We start from the raw sequence: 20493 nt of genomic DNA, 5'->3' as shown, positions 1-20493 counted from the left end.
TAGAGTTTCTGAGGATGATTTCCTTTTCAGAAACAGGTAAAATTCCCTTATAACATATAATACAATGGCAAAGAAAGTTCTGCAAAACAAAGAATGGAAGTTACTTTGCTCAGCCAATGACTCACTTTAATGTTCAACATGGTAAAATTTTTAGTTGAACAGAATCTAGGGAATGTTATGGGTTTCATTCCATCACTGAAAAGACCATTTCCCTTTCCTTCTGCATTGTTTATTGGGAAATAAAAATTTGTTTTCTGTGTTTCTACATGGATGAAAATTGAATGTCTTAATGAACAATTTCCTCTTTCTTCAAGGATATTTTTGGAAATGTCTAGAAGGTAGGCAACATCTTCTTGGGAGGTTCTCTTTAGCTATTCATCTTTCAGAGCCCTTGATGTGAACACGGGGGCACTTGACACTCTACCACAGCAACAATGAAGACGAACACTGCATGGCTCGGTGTTCTCTCAAATGCAAATGTTCACAGCTGTTGTACAGTTAGTTGAGGTCCTGGGTCAGAAATGTGAGCAGGGATACGTGTAGGTGGTGATCTGGAGGCAGCAGATTTTAATCAGTTCTCATTTCTAGCCCCAGAGGCCTTTTTAAGTTGGCTGTTCAGAGCCTCAAGGCAAGATCACAGAACTTTCCATATTTTCTCACATCACTTGACACTAGCAAGGAAGGAAACTCAAATTCATTGAAGCTGAAAACTTCAGAAAATTTCCCCTAAGTTTATACTTTAAAAGTTTCTCTATTTTTCCACTTGGGTTATCAAATACAATATGCAGACTTCCAAAAGACTAGCTCCTAATATTACTGTGAGTGCTCCCTGAAAGAGAATTTTAAAAAGGCAGCTGAGAGCTCTAAGTGTTGTCTTCCAGGATGGCGATGAACTACAAGGACAGTGCTCCTGACTCTTGATTACAGGGAGTACCCTCTAAGTTCCTCACAGGCAAATTCGGCAAAGAAATACTTTTTCATGTCAGGCACATCTTATTATAATGTTTCAAATCTCAAGTGACTGCTGGGTTTGAAAGGATTTGATATCAGAAAACTTTTTTTTTCTGAAAATGCTATCATAACTTAAAGAAATTACTATTTTGGCATATCCAAGACACTGTGAGGGCAAAAACTTATAAGAACATAGAGCTTGTTCTCATGTAACTTTCCTACTTAAAGAACTTCTTACCCCTTCAATATTAATTCATTTTTTTCATTTTCCTTTTATTATTTGTAAGTCTATTATCTCACCTATTCAACATGGGAACTAGGACTTTGATAAATAATATTTGTCTATGTGATTCTCCTTTATCCTGTCCCTGAGTCTACCATTATCCTGAAGCTTGTTTCTCATCTCATTTCCTTGAATTTCATGATATAGTTTGATAGATTACTACAAAGTATTTTAGTGTGTGTGTTGTTGTTGTTTTTTTGTGGGTTTTTTTTTAATGCTTATGAACAAGGAGTTAGACTCTCCTCTTGTGGGATTTATTTTTCTTTTTACTTAACAGTGGAGTACTAAGAGCCGTCGATATTGTTTTGTGTAGCAGTAGTTCATCTGTTTTGAGTGTTCTCTAACATTCCACAGAGGAAGTGTACTACAAGTTATCTGTTATCCTGGTGATGGGCATTTATTTGGCTTTGATATTGCAAATGATATTGCTATGAATGTTCTTGTGCATATCCTTTGGCGTAAATGTGTAAGTTTCTCTTGCATAGAATCTAGGAGTGAAATGGTTAAGATATATGACATTCATCCCAAAATGGTCATTCCAGTTACACTTCCATCAGCAAAGGTAAAAAACTACCCGCAGACCCATTTCCTCTCCAACATTTGGGTGTTGTCCGATTTTTAAATTTCTGCCAATGTAGTAGGTATAAGGTGCTATGTAGTCTTAATTTGCTTTCCCTAATGACAAAAACGTGTGTATCTCTTCTTAGATGCACTGGCCCTAGGAGTTCATCTTCTGAAATTCCTGTGAATGTCTCTTGTTCATGTTCCTATTGGATTATCTTTTTCTTTTTGATCTGTGCATGTTCTTTATCTTAATTCTCTGTTATTTTTGGTTATATGTGTTACAAATACCTTTTCCCAACTTTTAACTTGTCTGTTTTCTGTATTTATGTTGCGTTTTGGGAAACAAATTTAATTTAAATATAGTCAAATTTATCAATCTTTTCTTTAGAATTAGCACTTTTTGTTTCTAGTTTAAGAAATTCTTCCCTTTCCCAATGTCATAGAAATATTCACCTCTACCCTAAAAAGAATTATAAAATTTTGCTTATGACATTTAAGTACTTGATTTGCCTGGAGTTAGTATCTGTACGGTGTGAGGTAGCGATACAAGTGTTTTTGTTTTTCCATACGAATACTCATTTTGTGCAGATCCATGTCTTAATCAGTTTCTCTTGTTCCCACAGATCCGGCTTGCTATATCCGTTTTATATTATGGTTCCACGTGTGGGTGTGTTTCTGGACTCTCCAGTAGATTCCTGTGCTACACTGCTTTAAATAGTGCAGCTTTATACTCAATCCTGATACGATAGGGCAAGCGCCTGCCCTCCTATCATACTTTTTCAAAATTTTGGCCCTTTGTTCTTCCTTATATATTATAAAATCAGCTTATTAAGAGCTATAAAAAGTCCATTGGGTTTTTTGATTGAATCTCAGTTCAATAGAAAGATCACTTTGTGGGAGAATTGAAATCTTTCCGACACTAAATCTTCTTACTCATGAAAATGGCAAACATATCACTTATTTAGTGCTTTTTAAAATGTCTCGTCAGTGAAGTGATAAATTTTCCCTGCAGAAGGACTGTCCGGTTTTTGTTAGATTTTGTCCAACAAACGTGATTTTTGTAATGCTGTTATAAGAGGTGTCATCTTTTTAGTTACATTTACTGGCTCTTTTTTGCTTATGTATAGCAATGCTCTTGCTTTGTTGATCTGTCTGGTCTCTTGGTAAATTCTCCCTTTATTTCTAGTACTTTGTCAAAAAGATTCTTTTGGATTTTATAGTCAGTCCTAGCATTCATTATCCCTAGAATTTACACATCTTTTGTTACATTTATTCCTAGATGTGTGTTATGCAATCTTATGACAGATGGTATCATATTTTGAATTATTGTAGCTTGGCTGGTACATATAAGCACTATTAACACTTTAAGACCAATCTTATACCATTCTCCCCATATTATAGATGAAAAAAATTGAGTCCTAGAGAGTTAAGTAATTTGCTAAGGGTTTCTAGGCTAGTAAGTGGTGAGCTTGGATTAAAACCTACATCTGTTCTAACTACAAAGTCCCACCCCTCCCTTCCTGTTTAGTTGTAGTGCATAGCAAACTGTGTAAAAGGAATCACCATTAATAAGCAAATCACACAGAATCCCATTTCTATCTTATGTCTCTCCCAACATCTCATTAATGAACTCTAATTAAGAATAGGCTCACCTCCTCCTATCCCTTTATATTCTGCTTCATTTATGACCAGATTTCATATGGCTTTTCCAACCTTTCTGGATGTTCGCTGCCAACTCACTAACTATGCGTATCTGGAAAAAATTTCCCCATTACACTAAGTATAAAATTCTTCTACAGCCCTCAGAGAAAGTTAGTATATGCCTTAGCTAAGTCTTTAAAATATGCTATGCTTTCAGCAGGCTAGGACAGTTCTTTCTGCTCTAGTGGGTAAATTCACATTCAATCAATTTCTGAAAATACACATTCAATTGCCAATGGGCTTGCATTTTATATGCAGCTTATAATATGCAGTTAATGGGCAGGAACTGCTCCTGGAGTACAATTTTGGTCTGTCAAACATTTTTCAAGCCTTGGTGATCTATTGATTAAATCTGTATTCATACATTTTTGTGAATTCATGAGTTTCATAAAATTCAAGACCATAACCTATGGTAAAAATCACCTGTCAATTAAAATAACAAAAACAAAATCAAAACTGTTCTGAAACTGTACTAGACCCATGAGAAGAATAGGATGGAATACAGTTTCCCATAATTTAAGAAAAGACAATCTGAAGGGAAAATCTGTGCAAAAGCAATTAAAGAAATTGTTCCCAGGCCACTGCTTTATCTTTTATGCCACTACTCAGGACTAGATTTTATAGCCAGACTCTTTACCCCGGTAAAGGATTACTTAAAACTACATAGTGGTTTTTTTTTAAGGCTGCCCTGGCCGGGTGGCTCAGCTAGTTGAGAGTCATCCCATACATCAGAAGGTGGTGGGTTCGATTTTCGGTCAGGGCCCATACCCAGGTTTCAGATTCCATCCCCAGTAGGGGCGTGTGTGGGAAGCAACAGATCAAAGTTTCTCTTTCTCTCTTTCTCTCTCTCTCCCTTCTTCTTTCTAGAAAATCAATAAAATTTAAAAAAGGCCTGGTCATGGGCTGGAATTTTAAGATTAGTAGAGAAAAAATTCAATACTAAGAACGACTACGATTCAGATAAACATTCTTATTTTCAAGGCATTTGTCCAAACTTCTCATTATTATGTTTACTTATTGAGTTCATATCTGTTTACAACATACATAATTGAAAAATAAAATGAATTAGCCTCAGTATCCTTAGCACCTGAGCTAAATCAAAGAAAGAAGATGAGTTCAGTTAAGAAGGATCACTTATCAAGATAAGGGCAGATGAGGAAAAACCAACCTAAGGTCCATGAACTCACCCTTGGTCCCTCAACCGCCCTGCTTCTCCTGGGGCCCAGAATGGAGGCTGAGTGAGAAACCCGACCCGGGAGTCCGGCAGGGGCACCGCCAGGGGCTGAGCCAGGCTTCTGTCGAGAGCTGGGCCTGAGGCCAAAGCTGGTGAGAGGGGGGCTTCCTCTCAGAAACGAGGGCCATGAAGCACCGTTACCTAGCAGTCACTGACCAGGTAAGTTCTTCTAACATGTTCTTTCCACAGCATCCTCATTTGAAACAGTATGGATGGAATTTAAAATATGGGGACTTGGGCCTTTTGGACACTGGCACTGTTCCCTGTTGCCAGTCACCCATCTCTACACACACTCATGTTTTCACCAAGGTTTGCCATTCCCTTGCCTGTGATGAGACACCGAGAGCCGCTGGCAGAGAGAGTAACTGTTCCAAAGAGCAGAGCTGCGGGACAGCTGAGAAAGGAGTCCCCGTGGGCCGCACGCCCGAAGCCCCAGGTGCCCGGGCCTGCCACTGCCCGCTAGTGAGCCCGGCCAGAGAGAACGGGGCAGGCGGAGCACTTACGACGTAAGCGAGGTGCGATCTAGTGATTACGGCTGTGCTCTCGCTAGCGACGGTCATGCTCAGAGAGGCCCCGGCAGCCAGCCGAGGCGCTCGGGCCGCCGGCCCGGACACCTGCACTCTCAGGTTCACGGTGGTCGCTGAGAGGCCATCTGTGACCGAGATCTCCATGCTGTCTTCCTGTGCAGAGGAGCCATCGTGGAGATACTGCAGGACATTTTTCTCAATATCCTCATACGTGAAAGTGTCACCTTTCAAGAATAAAACACATGACCGAACCAATGACTTCTGGGAATGACGCTTTTCACTTACATATCACCTTTGATGTCAGGATTTCAAAGTACGTATAGGCTCACAAACCGGGAGACGTGAGCTAATTAGCCCAGGCAGCCACCCAACACAGAATTCCCTCTCTGTGCCCTGGAGGGGGTACCTAGCCTGGCCTTCAGCGCCCCCGGGTGGACGGCTCACTGTGTCACAAGGTGGCTGGTTCCACGGGGTGGCGCTATTGGTTTTCCCCTTCAACCGGCCTCTGTAAGACCCACTCATCGCTCTGCTCTAGAGAATAACGGATAAGCCTCTATTCTTTATGTCAGTCCTTCCAGTAGCTAATCTGGACACTAAGAATTGTTTGAAAAAGAAAATAAATTATGCTGAATGAACCCGTAAGAGGTCTTTGCTTTGAGAGCATAAGATTTTTTAAAATTAAAAAAATATCTAAAAATTTATAAAATATACTTGAAATTAGAAACTCAGGCTAAGTCTAGAGTACTAATTCATGATAGATTTGCTATGCGCTGTGTGAAAATGTTTCTAGGTCATGTAGGTTTAGGAAAAATAGGTTTCAACAAAATTTAAAACTTTTCCCCCCTGACTTTACTTACGATCTGTTTTTGCCCATCACCATTTCTCCCCTCTATGCCCGCTTCCACCTCGCCGCCGCCCGGCAAGCATCGCTGTTGGCCATGTCCGTGAGTTCCCCCTCTCATTTGTTCTTTTTGGCTCCCCCCCCCCCCCAAGCTGTCAGCCTGCTCTCGCTCTATGAGTCTGTCTCTGTTTTGCTTGGTAGTTCAGTTTGTTCATTAAATTCCACATATGAGTGAAATCATATGGCACTTGTCTTTCTCTGACTTTTAAACTGCAGGATTTATTAGAATTTTAGAATCTTTAATATACAATATTAAAGCTTCTCAAAATTGTTTGGTCAAGGAGCCCGTTTTATGAGAAATGCCACTTAGTGTCATGGGTCCCAACAATTCCACAGAGCACAGTTGAGGTATTGGTCTCCTTAGATGTTATTTTCAACTCTATTTCCTGATAGATTATTGACTCTCATCACTAGTATGTTATGTAATTAAACTAAAGAATTTATTTATTCTCTGTATTACTCTTTCAACATTGTGTTATGGTGATTTACTGGTGCTAGTGGCATTGTGCTTAAAAAAGTAATAAGACTGATAAGTTTATTGTAACACATTAAAAAGAACATTTCACAAACATCTTTGGATCTCTATGTTAATTACACAAATAGAGGTGAAATATAATGCTCACAAAAACTGGGCTATGACTATTATGATCCTAAAGTAGTTCCCTTAGGGTACTAGAAATCTATTCCAATAACCCTTCTTTTGTTCAGTAAACTTGTAAAAAACCTGCCTTTGTGACTCCCAAGTGCCTACTGCTTGTTCTCACAAATTCAATCTGCCTTCAAGGTCAAAGACCTGCCCCCTACCTCTGCAGGGATATTCAGAATAATGCATTTTTACATGACAACTAGGAATTATATAAAGATTTTGAGAAAGTAAAGACTGTCAGAATAAGCACATAGCATCCCAAGGTGATGACTTTCAAAAGGATAATATCTACGTTGATATATAAGAGATGAGTATTAAAAATTAGATATAGTTATATTCTTTGTGTTTTCCAGTACTTTCTAAACAACCAATATATATTATTTTTTATAACTGGAGAAAGCACAGTAAATACTATTCTGGAAAGCCGGTCATATTACCACACTGTTATATTGCATAAATACTAGTTTAATAATGTGTTTCCTTTTTTATGAATGAAGACACATGTAGTTCACACTATTAGAATCACAGTGCTATAAATACCGTGAAGATTTACATACCACAGTAAGGGAAACAAAGTCATGTCCATGAACAACCCATAGGAAAGTGGCAGCTGACAACTCATATGAGGCTGTTCAAAATGCGTTTACCCCAGGTTTCAGAAATCAACCAATTTCACCTATAATTTGAGGAAACAGCTTCATAGTTTTGGGCATGGGAGGTGGCACAGAGAAGGAAGTCCCAAATATTTCAGCCAGTGGACTAAACACTGAAGTTTTTTTTCCTTTCTAAGTATCTCCTCAGAGTTTGTCCCACAAAATTGCTGACTTCTTGTCTGAGACACGCAAAACTGACGGTAGAGCAAGAAACCCCCCGAGCAGGTGAGGGCCAGAGCGAGCAGCTACCTGCGGCCAGGGGCCCTGGGAGCTCGGCTGTGTCCTTCAGGAGCACCCCGTGCTCCGGGGGCTTCCGCAGCTCAAACAGGAGCTCTTCGGGCGCTGTGCGGGCGCCTCCTCCTGCCCACTGCAGTCCTGCAGGCCGGGGAATAAGGGTGGTGAGAAAGTGTGCACATTAAAAACCGCATTCTCGCGCCTGGCCAGGGTGGCTCAGCGGCTGAGCATCCACCTAGGATCCAGGAGATCGCGGTTCCATCCCCGGTCAGGGCCCATGCCCGGGTTGCGGGCTCGATCCCCAGTCGGGGGCGTGCAGGAGGCAGCCGATCAGTGACTCTCTCATCATTGATGTTTCTCTCTCTCCCTCTCCCTTCCTCTCTCTGAAATCAATAAAGATATATTTTTAAAAAACAACAACAAAAAACCTGTATTCTCTGTGTTAATTGAAGCTACAAGCCAGGCTGGAAGCCATGTTGTGGGTAATTTGATAGCTATAGGAAAACATTATTTAATTCCAATCAACCACAAAGGAGAGAAAAATACTATAGTCCATCCCCAAATTACAAGCAGGTGCTTCCACAAGTTAACTTGTAAGTAGGTAGTTCTGAACTCAGAACACCTTTTTTCCCTGCCATTCAAATGAGAATAGGGAAACCTATAAAAAGATCAGTCCCGACCGGATCGGGTAGGTTTTCTTCCAGAAACTACCCCCAGGAAACTGTTTTGCTTTTCATTGTTTCTTCCCATCTTCTTTCTCTGAATCTACGTAAGAGCCAAGTTATTTTAACAGTGGCTGCTCCGGCCATCACTGCAGCGAGAAGTAGGGTGAAAGAGACAGTTGTCTTTGTGCATATGGCTTGTTTCTAAGCTGGGTGACAATTAACTTGAGGCCAATACCCACATGTAGAACCTGGATAAGGACTGGAGAGCACACCTAACAAAACGAGATACACCCTGTTTGCTCTTACGATGTCCTTGGTGAAAGCATACGCTTCTAAAGAGGGGGTACAGTAACGGGCAAATCAAATCACATGCCAAGGAACTGGCCACCACCAGCTCTTCGCAACTTCCGAAGGCTATTGTGACCTGTCATTCCTCCTGCTGCTCTTTACTTTCTAAATAGGAAACGAAGGGAGTCATCGGAACTGCTCCCCTGTTCTCTCCGCTCTCCGTTACTCTATACTTTAGTGAGGGCCACAAATCAGTCTCCTGGAGGCTGGAAAATAAATTCTGTGTTGGAGCCCATCACTGAGCACTGGCCTCTGAAGGATTTATCCCCCTCTCTCCCTCTGCTTCTGTCTCCAAGGCATCGGGCGGAGGGAAGGGTCCAGAGGCGGGTGCCGGCGCCTTCTGGGAGCGGGGGTCGTTACTTCTCGGTGACCAGCTGGGGTGCGAACAGGACACTGCCAAAACACGGCTCCACCTCCACAGCCATTCCCTGTGGGGCTGCAGCTCTTACCCACAGGCGTCCTGCCGCCGGGGCGGACCTGGAGCAGCGGCGCTGCGGCCTGGGCCTCCGGGGGGCGCCGAGCGGCCTGAACAAGGTGAATGGTGAGGGCCATCTCGGGACTCGTGCGCTCTCCGTCCGAAACTAGAAAGGACAGGGACACACACATGAGTCTGCTGCCGGCACATCGCCTTCAGGCTCCTTCCGCAAACGAGTAGCCAGAAGTTGTACAGATGCTTTGAAGAGGTGCTGACAACGGAAAAGCAAGCAAGACACTGGGCGCTCTTCTAACACAGCCTCTCCTATGGGCGACCGAAGGGGCAGGGGCCGCAGCAGCAAGTCCACTCCGAGAAGCAAGTGGTAAGTGTTAGGGCAAGGAAAGCAATACAAAATTTGTCCCCTTAGATGAAGCTGGTAAAGGCTTTTATTTAAGGAATTATTTTTTGATTAAATTCAGCCTTCCAATGTTCCAGAGAAATTTTTTTTCAAGAAATCTCTTTTAGAAATGACATGTTTATGTCCCTTGAGAAAATAACTTTTGAAGAGGACAGGAAATGTCCATACAAATGTCTCTAATGGCATTTGTTTGGAAGGGAGCAGACCCATTTTTCCCTGGTCATTATGCACAATGCGACAAATGTAAGACACCTTCGTGAACAAAACAGTGACTTTAGATTTTATTTCCCTGGGTTATCTGACATCCAAGTGAATACTGATCACCTGAGGGAAGTGAAAGCAGAATTGCCTGATTCTTTACTCTTATTTCCACTTCCCCACAACTTAGCACACACTCTCTTCTCTAAAAGCCAGGAGGATTGCCTGGCCACCAGCTCATCAATGTGTTTATTTGTAGTGGCAATTGAGAGAACTGTACTATTGATTATTTTATTTTATTTTTACTTATTTTTAACTTTATTTACTATTGACTATTTTAAATGTGTGCTATGCTTGTATACGGGTTGGTTATAACAAACTGGTTTCCTTCTTCACTTTCATCTGTACTTAGTAACAGTCAATAGGAATCTTTACTTTGCTGAACTTAAGCAAAGTAAAGCATTGCTTAGTGACTCCTAGTAATGGTTCCATTTACATTTGAGATGTCTCTTTTCCTTGAGGACAGATCTAAAAGATTTGCCTGGATTTTATAAGGTACATTCCATATCCAAGAGAAGTCCAAAAATAGCCCCATTAAAGGAGAGAAGACACAATTCCTATAGGAATAAAGGTTTTAGGGCTCTGGTCATCCAGTCAAATGTCAAAATTATTGCCTCTGATTCCTTGTTTAGGCTCAGTCTTCTCTCTGGATCCTCAAAGGTAAGAAAAGACGATTCTTAACTTCTGGGGGTTTGTGGACAAACATACTAACTTTTCATAAATTTTCATAAATTTGGAATTTTCTGAAGTCCTTGGAATCTAAATAACAAACCCCTCAGTTAAATAAAAACAAATAATTGCATAATATAATTTTAATTTTTTTAATGTTTTACATTAATTTTATTTTTTTAATGGGGAGACCTCAGGGAGCCTTCAAAATCCTTACTTACAGAAAGGAAAGGAAAGGCCCCAAAACTTAGAGCTTTGGTCATATCACACAGCTATCACTATGACCAAGGTATATGTTTGCCCTCATAAATAAATGGAAGAAAGCTATTTTCTGGTACTTATTACCAAGAAAATGTATCATGTGGGTACAGGGTTTTGCAAGCAAACATGAGAGCTTACGATCCAAATGTTAGCAATTACATGGCCAGCCCTCTTTTTAAGCAGCGTTTCTGATTTCTCTAGGAAACAGTCAGACTGTCTCTTCGGGTCAGATGCCTCCCGTGGGCACCATTCACCTGCTGTGTTTTCCTTGCTCAGGACAGTTCTGCACAGTATCTGTGCTTATCTCGAAGCAGCCAGCTCAGGAATATCAGCTTTCCTTCCTGTCTTAGCTGACTAACCAAATGAGCTGTTCTCCTTTGTTCTATGGCTAATATTGCCAGGGTATGGGCTTGTTGTCACCTTAATTCATTATGTGCCCAATTTAAAGTTCTCTCTCACAAAATTTTCCTAAAGGTGATGGCTTCCTTCCTACCAGACCACAAAAGTTTTTCTCCTTAAAAAAAGGAATCTCTTACACCCTTCACAACAGTTAACTCAAAATGGGTCATAAACCTAAATGTAAACCACAAACCTACAAAACACCTAGAAGATAACACAGGAGAAAACCTAGATGACCTTGGGTTATGTGATGCCTTTTTAGATATAAGACCAAAGACATGATTTATGAAAGAAATAATCGATAAACTGGACTTCATTAAAATAAAAAACTGCTCTGTGAAAGATAATATCAAAAGAATAAGAGGACAAGCCACAAAATGGTAGAAAATATTTGCAAAAGACACATATGATGTAGGACTGTTAGCCAACATACGCAAAGATCTCTTAAAACTCAACAATAAGACAGCAATCTTATTTAAAAATGGCCCAAAGACTTCAACAGACACCTTACCAAAGAAGATATACAGATGGCAAATAAGCCTATGAAAAGATGCTCCACATCATATGTGAGCAGGGACACACAAACGAAAACAACAAAGAGATACCCTACATTCCAACTAGAATGGCCAAAATCTGGAACACTGACACCACCACACGCTCAAGAACTCTCATACACTGCTGATGGGAGTGCAGAGTGGCACAGCCACTTTGGAAGATAGTTTGGCAGTTTCTTATAAAACTGAACATACTTTTACCATATGACCCAGCAATTGCACCCTTTGGTATTTACCCAACGAAACTGAAAATTCGGGTCCACGCAAAAACCTGCACACAGATGTTTATAGCAGTTTTATTCATAATTGCCAAACTTGGAAACAACCAATATGTCCTTCACTGGGTGAATGAATAAATAAACTGTGGTACATGCACACAATGAAAGATTATTTAGCACTAAAAAGAAATGAGCTATCAAGCCATGAAAAGACATGGAGAAATCTCAAAGGCCTATTATTACTAAGTGAAACAAGCCAATCTGAGAAGGCAACGTATTGTATAATTCCAACTCATGACACTCTGAAAAAGGCAAAATTATGGAAGACAATAAAAAGAATATCGGTTGCTGAAAGTGAGAGGTGGGGTGGGGGAGATGAATGGACAGAGCACAGAGAATTTTTAGGGCAGGATATATACTCTGATGATATTATAATGATGGGTAAATGTCATACGTTGGTACAAACCCAAAGATTGTACAACACCATGAGTGAACCCTAAAGCAAACTATAGACTTTGGGTGATCAGGAGATGTCAATGTAGGTTCACGCTTGATAAAAGGTGAGTGATTCTGATCATGGGAGAGGGTATGCTATGCATGTGGGGGCTAAGGGGTATAGGGTAAATCTTTATACATTTTTGATTTTGTTGTAAACCTAAAATTGCTCTAAAATTGTCTTTAAAATAAAATTTTTAAACAATCATTCAACATTTTTAAAGAAAGAAACCTCAGGCACAAACAAAATAAATTAAGGTCAGCCAAAGGTCCATTTCCTTTACTCTGTAAAATAGGTTCAAGGTTCAGTTAATTTTAAGGCCCAAGGAAGTTAATAGTTAATCCCTTTACCTATTCAAGTTTTCAGGTAAAATTTGAGGCTTGGAAACTAAACTGGAACACTATATGTGCGTGTTTTTCATGACCAACACAATCCACACCAGACTAAACTAAATATCCCATACTCAGAATCAGAAACGTGCACCAACACCTGGTACTACTATTTACCAGGTGTAGAGACCTAGGCACATGACTTACTGTAATGACCCCCAGTTCCTCAGCCTTAAAATTCTAAAAATAATACCCGTCCTTACAACATTGTTACAAGGATTAAATAAGACAACTTATATTGTAAATTTATTTGTTAAAACATAAACGTTATAATCTATTGTATAATATCACTGACTATATTAATTATCTAGAAGTCTCTCACTAGAAATGAGCTGATACTGGGTTCATAACCACAATGACACAACACTAGAAAAAGAAATAAAAGGCATCCAAATTGGAAAGGAAGTAAAACTGTCACTATTTGCACATGACATGATATTATCAAAAGCACAATAATCAGCAAGTGTTGGTGAGAATGTAAGAAAAAGGAAACCCTTGTGCACTCTTAGTGAGAATGTAAACTGGTGCAGCCACCATGGAAAACAGTGTGAAGGTTCCTCACAAAATTAAAAATAGAGCTACCATATAACTTAACAATCCCAATTCTGGGTATTTATCTGAAAAAAAAAAAAAAAATGAAACCATGAAAATACTACTTGAAAAGATATCTGCATCCTCATGTTTACTGCAGCATTATTTACAATAGCCAAGGCATGGAAACAACCTAAGTGTCCACTGATGGATAAGTGGATAAAGAAAATGTCGTGTGTGTGTGTGTGTATGCATATATATATAATGGAATATTATTCGGCCATAAAAAAGAATGAAATCTTGCAATTTGTGACAGACAACATGGATGGACCTTGAAGACAAACCATATGATCTCATTTACATGTGAACCCTAAAAAATGAACAGATTAGTGGCTGCCAGAGATAAGGGATGGGAGGTGGGTGAAATGAATGAAGATGGTCAAAAGGTACAAACTTCCAGTTATAAGATAAATATATGGCCTTTCTTATGTTTCTTAACATAAGAAAGGCCATATATGACAAACCCACAGCCAACATCATACTCAGTGGGCAAAAGCTACAAGCATTTCCCTTAAGATCAGGAACAAGACAGGAATGTCTGCTTTCAACACTCTTATTCAACATAGTGCTAGAAGTCCCAGCCACAGCGATCAGGCGTGAAGAAGAAATAAAAGGCATCCAAATGGGAAAGGAAGAAGTAAAACTGTAATTATTTGTAGATGATGAGAACCCTAAAGATTCTACCAAAAACTACTAGACCTGATAAATGAATTCAGTAAAGTAGCAGGATACAAAATAAATATCCCAAAATTAGTTGCATTTCTATACACCAATAATGAACTATCAGAAAGAAAAACTAAGAAAATAATCCCATTCACAACTGCATAAAAAATTAGCTAGGATTAAATTTAACCAAGGATGTAAATAACCTGTACTTATAAAATTATAAGACACTGAAGAAAGAAAATGAAGAAGATACAAATAAGTGGAAGCATATACTATGGTCATGGGTAGGAATAATTAACATCATTAAAATGTCCATTCTGCACAAAGCAATCTATGGATTCAGCACAGTTCCTATCAAGAGACCAATGGTGTATTTCACAGAATTAGAACAAATATTCCAAAAATTTATACGGAATGGCAAAAGACCCCAAATAGACACATAAATTTTGAGAAAGAAGAACAAAGATGGAAGAATTATGCTACCTGATATCAAACCATACTACAAAACCACAGTCATCAAAACAGCATGGTACTGGCATAAAAACAGACATATAGATCAATGGAACAGAATAGAGAGCCCAGAAATAAACCCATGCTTTAATGGCCAATTAATATTTGACAAAGGAGGCAAGAACACACAATGGGGTAAAGATAGTCTATTCAATAAGTGATATTGGGAAAATTGGACAAATACATGCAAAAAATAAATCAGACCACCTTCTTACAACATACACAAGAATAAACTTAAAATAGATTAAAGACTTAAATGTAAGACTTGAAACCATAAAAATACTAGAAGAAAATATAGGCAGTAAAATCTCAGATATTTTTTGTAACAATATTTTATTCTGATATATCCTATTGGGTAAGGGAAACAAAAATAAGTAAATGGGACTACATCAAACTAAAAGTTTTTGCACAGCAAAGGAAGCCATCAACAAAATGAAAAGACAACCCACTGATTGGGAGAACATATTCGCCAATGACACATTTGATAAGGGTTTAATATCCAAAATTTATGAAGAACTTATACAACTCAACACCAATAAAAACAAACAATCCAATTTAAAAATGGGCAAAGAACCTGAAGAGACACTTCTTCAAAGAGGACATACAGATAGCCAACAGATATATGAAAAGATGTTCAATGTCACTAATCATTAGAGAAATCCACAATGAGATACCACATCACACCTGTCAGAATGGCTACCATCAATAAATCAACCAACAAGTGTTGGTGAGGGTGTGGAGAAAAGAGAAGTCTCATCCCCTGTTGGTAGGAATGTAGTCTGGTGCAGCTACTGTGAAAAGCAGGATGGAGTTACTTCAAAAAATTAAAAATAGAACTGCCTTATGACCCAATGACTCCACTTCTAGGACTATATCCAAAGAAACCCAAACTACTAATTTGAAAGAATCTATGCACCCCTATATTCATTGCAGCGTGATTTACAATAGCCAAGATTTAGAAGCAGCCCAAGTGCCCCTCAGTAGATGAGCGGATAAAAAAGCTGTGGGACATTCACACAATGAAATACTCCTTGGCCATAAGAAGGAAGGAAAGCTTACCCTTTGTGACAGCACGGATGGACCTGGAGAGCATTATGCTAAGTGAAATAAGCCAGTCAGAGAAAGCCAAGTACCATATGATTTTACTTATACTATATGTGGAATCTCATGAACAAATAAACTAACAAACAACATAGAGGCAGACTCATAAATACAGAGAACACACTGACAGCTGTCAGAGGGGAGAGGGTAGCAGGCTGCAAGAAAAGGCCAAGGGATTAAGCAAAAAACAAACAAACAAACAAAAACAAACTCATAAACACAGACAACAGTGCGGTCATTACCAGTGGGACAGGGTTAGGGCTCCATAGAAGAAGGTAAAGGGGAGATAAATGGTGATGGAAGGAGACTTGTCCTGGGGTGGGGAACACACAATGCAATAAACAAATGATGTATTAGAGAATTAAACACTTAAAAACCTATATAATTTTATTAACCAATGTCACCCCAGTAAATTCAATAAAAAAGTTTTCATCACAAGAAAATAACTTTTGTAACTGTATATGGTGACTAATGTTAACTAGACTTATTGTGGTAATCATTTGTCAATACATACAAATACTGAATGATTATGTGTACACCTGAAACTAAAACCATGTTATATGTCAATGATATCTCAAAAAAAAAAAGGACTTAACACTAAAATTTACTGTTGATTAAAATGTATTTTTAAATCCTCAAAGAAGAAAGGCAGGTCTTAGAGTTTGATGGAGGTGACTCTCTCTCACCAAGATTTAAGTCTACATGAAATATGACAGGCCATATGGATGGTTGATTCAAATAGAATAGTCAATTCTAACTAAACAGCTATTTAAGAATGCCATTTAATCAACCAACCTCACTCTAGACCTAAAGAAGAATGCTTGCCCCTATTTTGCCCAGCGTAGATGCCAGATCTGACTCTGCTTTTGCTTGTTGGCACTCAGGTTCCAGTGCACTGTGAATGAAAGCTGGGATGCTGAGACCTCCTACACACAGCTTTCACAACTCACTCTCTGGGTCATAACACTTCTTGCTCTGATAACAAGGTACTCAGTGAAAGGCTCTATTCAAGACTATACAAAACCATTTTCATTAGATGGGTGTCACATAGAGATGACAATGTGCCTGGGAGCTTTACATAAATAGAATTATTATTTATTATTCTCAATGATGGACAAGATATTCAGGGTTATAGGTTAAGAAACTTTCCCAGAGTAGGCAGAACCCCAGGCAGTTTGTTTCCAGAGTCTATAATTTTAACCACTATTACCTCTTTTTTTTTAAAGACTTTTTTTAGTGATTTTTATAGAGAGAGGAGGAAAAGGGAAAGAGAGAAACACTGATGTGAGAGCAGAACATTGATCAGCTGCCTCCTGCACACCCTCCACTGAGGATTGAGCCCGAAACCTGGGCATGTGCCCTGACCAAGAATTGAACTGGCAACCCTTCAGTGCACGGGAGGACATTCAACCAACTGAGCCACACTGGCCAGGGCACCACTATTATCTCTTTTTAACAGATATTTGAACAGGTTGAAATGGGGCTGAAATAACACTAGCCTTTGGTATCCTTGGTGTATTGTTTTTCCTATGAATACAAAGTTAAGCTATGACTATTTAACTAGCCATGTGATTATTTTAGAAGAAACTTGTCTTATGTAACTTTTAAGCAGTTCTTAGAAAACAGCCAGAAGTAATGATGAAGAGAGCAAAAAAGAAAAGACTAATAAGGAAAGGAAAAATTCATTTTCTAATAAGATTGAGATTAAAATCTTCACCTGTGAAGTGGAATTTCACCGATTCTGGGAGACCTGCAAGAACAGAAGAGAGAAAATCAGTGTACTAAACATTCTGGGGTCAGAAATAAATGGGTATAAAACATGGGGCAGAGGTTGAAAAAGTGAAGGATGTTTTCATCTAAATTATTATGGTTTAAGGAAAGGCTACAAGGTCATTTGAAAATGTTATGTTGAATTTAATGGTATCAACACTAATTTTAAGAAGCCAAAAGAACCACAAAGTGGAACAATTTTATATCACAGCAGCCAGAGTGATTTATAATACATTCATTCAGATTTCATTTTATCAGTACATAAAACCTTATAAATCCGTGAATGTGGGTGATGTCATATATCACTGACAAGGCTGTCTGGTGGATAAATTCCATTGTAGAACTGAGTGATGCCTGTGACAATGATTTACACACTGTAACAGTGTGAGAGATTTATCTCATGACATTTACCCTGCAGATTATATAGGATAGGACTCAGCTCTCTCTAAAAAGGCTCTAGGAACTCAGCTGAGTATAATGGATACAGAAATAACGTCAACCATGGCTGACATGTTTTCTTTCCTTCTAATCCCAAGGTATCCTGAGTTTCTTGTAAAGTAGGTCTTGAAAAGTAGGGGTTAGGGAACCATGAACATTTGCATGGCCTATTGGTTACCCAGTTACTAAACACTGGGGATATTCCTTAGAGAAGTGGCCTACCCCCATCCTTAGAGATTTTCAACCTAATTGAGTAGTTAATCATGTCCCAGACAACTGCAGTTACATAAATAATGGCAATTATTACTTTAAATGTTGGCCATAATTTAAAACATAACTCCAATATTATTTTATCCATGTTCAACTCATCACAAGAAATTAATAGCTATTCCATATTAATTAAGTTACCATATAAAAATAATACTCTATATTAATTGTGTTATGTGGTACATATACCTTAACGATCATAAAGGAACAGCTTCAAGATTTTTAAAATCATTTCGAGGCACAGAAACATTTAGGGTAGAGACTCAAGACTCCTGCTTTGCAGCCAGCAGCTCTGATTACCAGGTCAAGGGGAGAGATAAGGGGTGTGAGGATTAAGATGATCTTGGCTTAGTGGAAGGGTACATGCTGGTTTAATTTAGAAATGCAGTTATTCTTTTACTTAGTCTTCTCTCCCTTTAAAAAAGGAGCCTTTTGACAAATCCAAGTTTTAATCTCAAAAGGTCGCTGCACCCTCCATTCCTACATGGGGTCCTTCTCACTGTATTCCTTTCGCCCACATGCTCATCCACCCTGGCTTCCTCCTCAGATCCATTCATGTCACTGCATCGAAGAGTTCCTTATGAAAAGCCATCCCCCTAGATCTTAAAGCCCCCAGGCTCTTAGTGCTGTTGGAATAAAGATCCAAATCCCGATAGGCGTTCAGCACCTCTAAGTTCTGGAATCTCTCTCTCTCCAGGCCCATCCCTTCTCTGCTAAACCACCCACATTCTAGACACACCAGACTCTCTTTTCAATCCCCAGGACGCCTCATTTGCTCCCTCCCCAGGGACTCTGCACACGGGGTGTGTGTCCTTTCTTCAGGAATGTTCTCCCACTAAACTATCCCAACACGCACAAGTAGCCTATTAGCTTCTCCCCATCTCTCCACGGTCAGTATCACCCTGTGGTAGCCTCCACTGAGCCTTCAGTCTAAGTCAGTCTTGTTACATCTAATTCCACTACTTATCAGAGCTCTTATCTCAGTCTGAAATTAAACATTCATTACTGGGATTATTTACCAAATTCTGTCTCTATTCTTAGACTCTCAAACTTGCCAAGAACAGGATTCATGCCTCTTTTTGCTCACCACTAGATATCCAAGGCCTCCCTCAGTGATTGCTACAGAGTAGGCACAAACTAAAGATTCACTGAAGGTACTCCTGCGTGTATGAATAAGTTAAACAAAGGGATGAACTGAGCCCAAGCCACGTACGGGCCCACAAGTCTCGAGCTGCTTTGAACAGCTATAAAGCAGCGTCACCAAACTATCCAACAGGACCAGGAAGAGTTAGGGTGAGCCCGCCATAAAGATCCACAGAGGACAGTTTGGGCACCTTAAAACAGAAGAAGGCATTACCGGAGAAGGAGTAGGCCATGATCTCCTGGAGGTGGGGGGCTGCCGTGGGAGGGCGATACATTATTTTTCCCTGGTTAACATCTGCCTGTGTGAAGTACCGGACGGGAGAGTGAGGCTGGTCCCGGTGTTCGATGGTGCCTGGGGAGAAGGAGAGCGCGTGTGAGCACCAACAGCAGGTCTGGATGGCTGACTGAGTCTCCAGAGCCATCAGCTGCCCTTCCGCTAGCTAGTGAGAGTCTTTTATCCCTTAGGACGATGGCCCTCAGGTTGTTCTTGGCATACCATTCTCCTGTTATTCAAGAAGAGGAAAATCTGAAACCCAGACAGACTCTTGACTAGGAGTCATTAACTATAAACAATAGGAAGACACAAACTACTGCCCCTACTGAGCCTAGGCCAGGTAGTTCTGCAGCAGTCACAGACACTGCACCATAATTATGAGATTCTCTCCTTGAGTTTAAGTTCAAAGGTCAAGGTCACTGGGAAAATGGCGCAGACTGGTCTCCTGGTGAAGCTGTAGAGAGATTTTCTGTCTCCTCTCTCCCCTTCAGAAACTCCTTAGGCTCTGTGATGATCGTGGCAACAGTAACAAGGATTATTCTAAAACTTGGATTTACAGTGATCACTTTGCTTGTGATAAATGGTTTAGGAGCTGCCTATTTGCCTGTCATTTCTAAATTTTACAGGTACAGAGCTGATGCTGTGGTGATCTGTCATGTCCTACTATCTCTTCCAAAGGAGGACACGCCTGAGGCTCGGTGTTGGACTAACGCAACTTCTGCAGGGCTTACAGGCAGTCCATTCAGGCTGCTGGTCCAGAAGTACTTCATCTCTCCCTGGTATCTCTCCCTGGCACCCCTCCCCGAGGGGGGACGGCTCTGGCTATGACTCAGCAGGTTAAAAAAGGGACGATGACTTTTAGACTTTTAATTTCTTTCGATTTTATCAAAAGGGTAATGGAATTTAATTTTCAGACTTTGATTTCTCCTTGGGAATTTGATCACGTGAA

At 39.8% G+C, this 20493-nt stretch overlaps 1 protein-coding gene across 1 annotated transcript in view; it reads right to left on the bottom strand.

The window, feature by feature from the left end:
* The window catches only part of FRAS1 (Fraser extracellular matrix complex subunit 1), a 402590-nt gene that overhangs the window by 83846 nt on the left and 298251 nt on the right, over positions 1-20493 (bottom strand). Inside the window, exons 34-38 of the mRNA XM_081139877.1 lie at positions 19485-19622; positions 17370-17402; positions 9157-9288; positions 7710-7835; positions 5237-5484 (exon numbers count right to left, since the gene is read on the bottom strand). Coding sequence (XP_080996003.1) covers positions 5237-5484; positions 7710-7835; positions 9157-9288; positions 17370-17402; positions 19485-19622 — 677 coding nt within the window. The remainder of the gene's footprint in view (positions 1-5236; positions 5485-7709; positions 7836-9156; positions 9289-17369; positions 17403-19484; positions 19623-20493) is intronic.

The sequence above is a fragment of the Miniopterus schreibersii genome (genome assembly GCF_964146895.1).
Source record: "Miniopterus schreibersii genome assembly, chromosome: 1".
Classification (NCBI taxonomy): domain Eukaryota; kingdom Metazoa; phylum Chordata; class Mammalia; order Chiroptera; family Miniopteridae; genus Miniopterus; species Miniopterus schreibersii.
The sequence above is the reverse complement of the archived record's forward strand: the minus strand, read 5'-3'. Positions and strand labels throughout refer to the sequence as shown.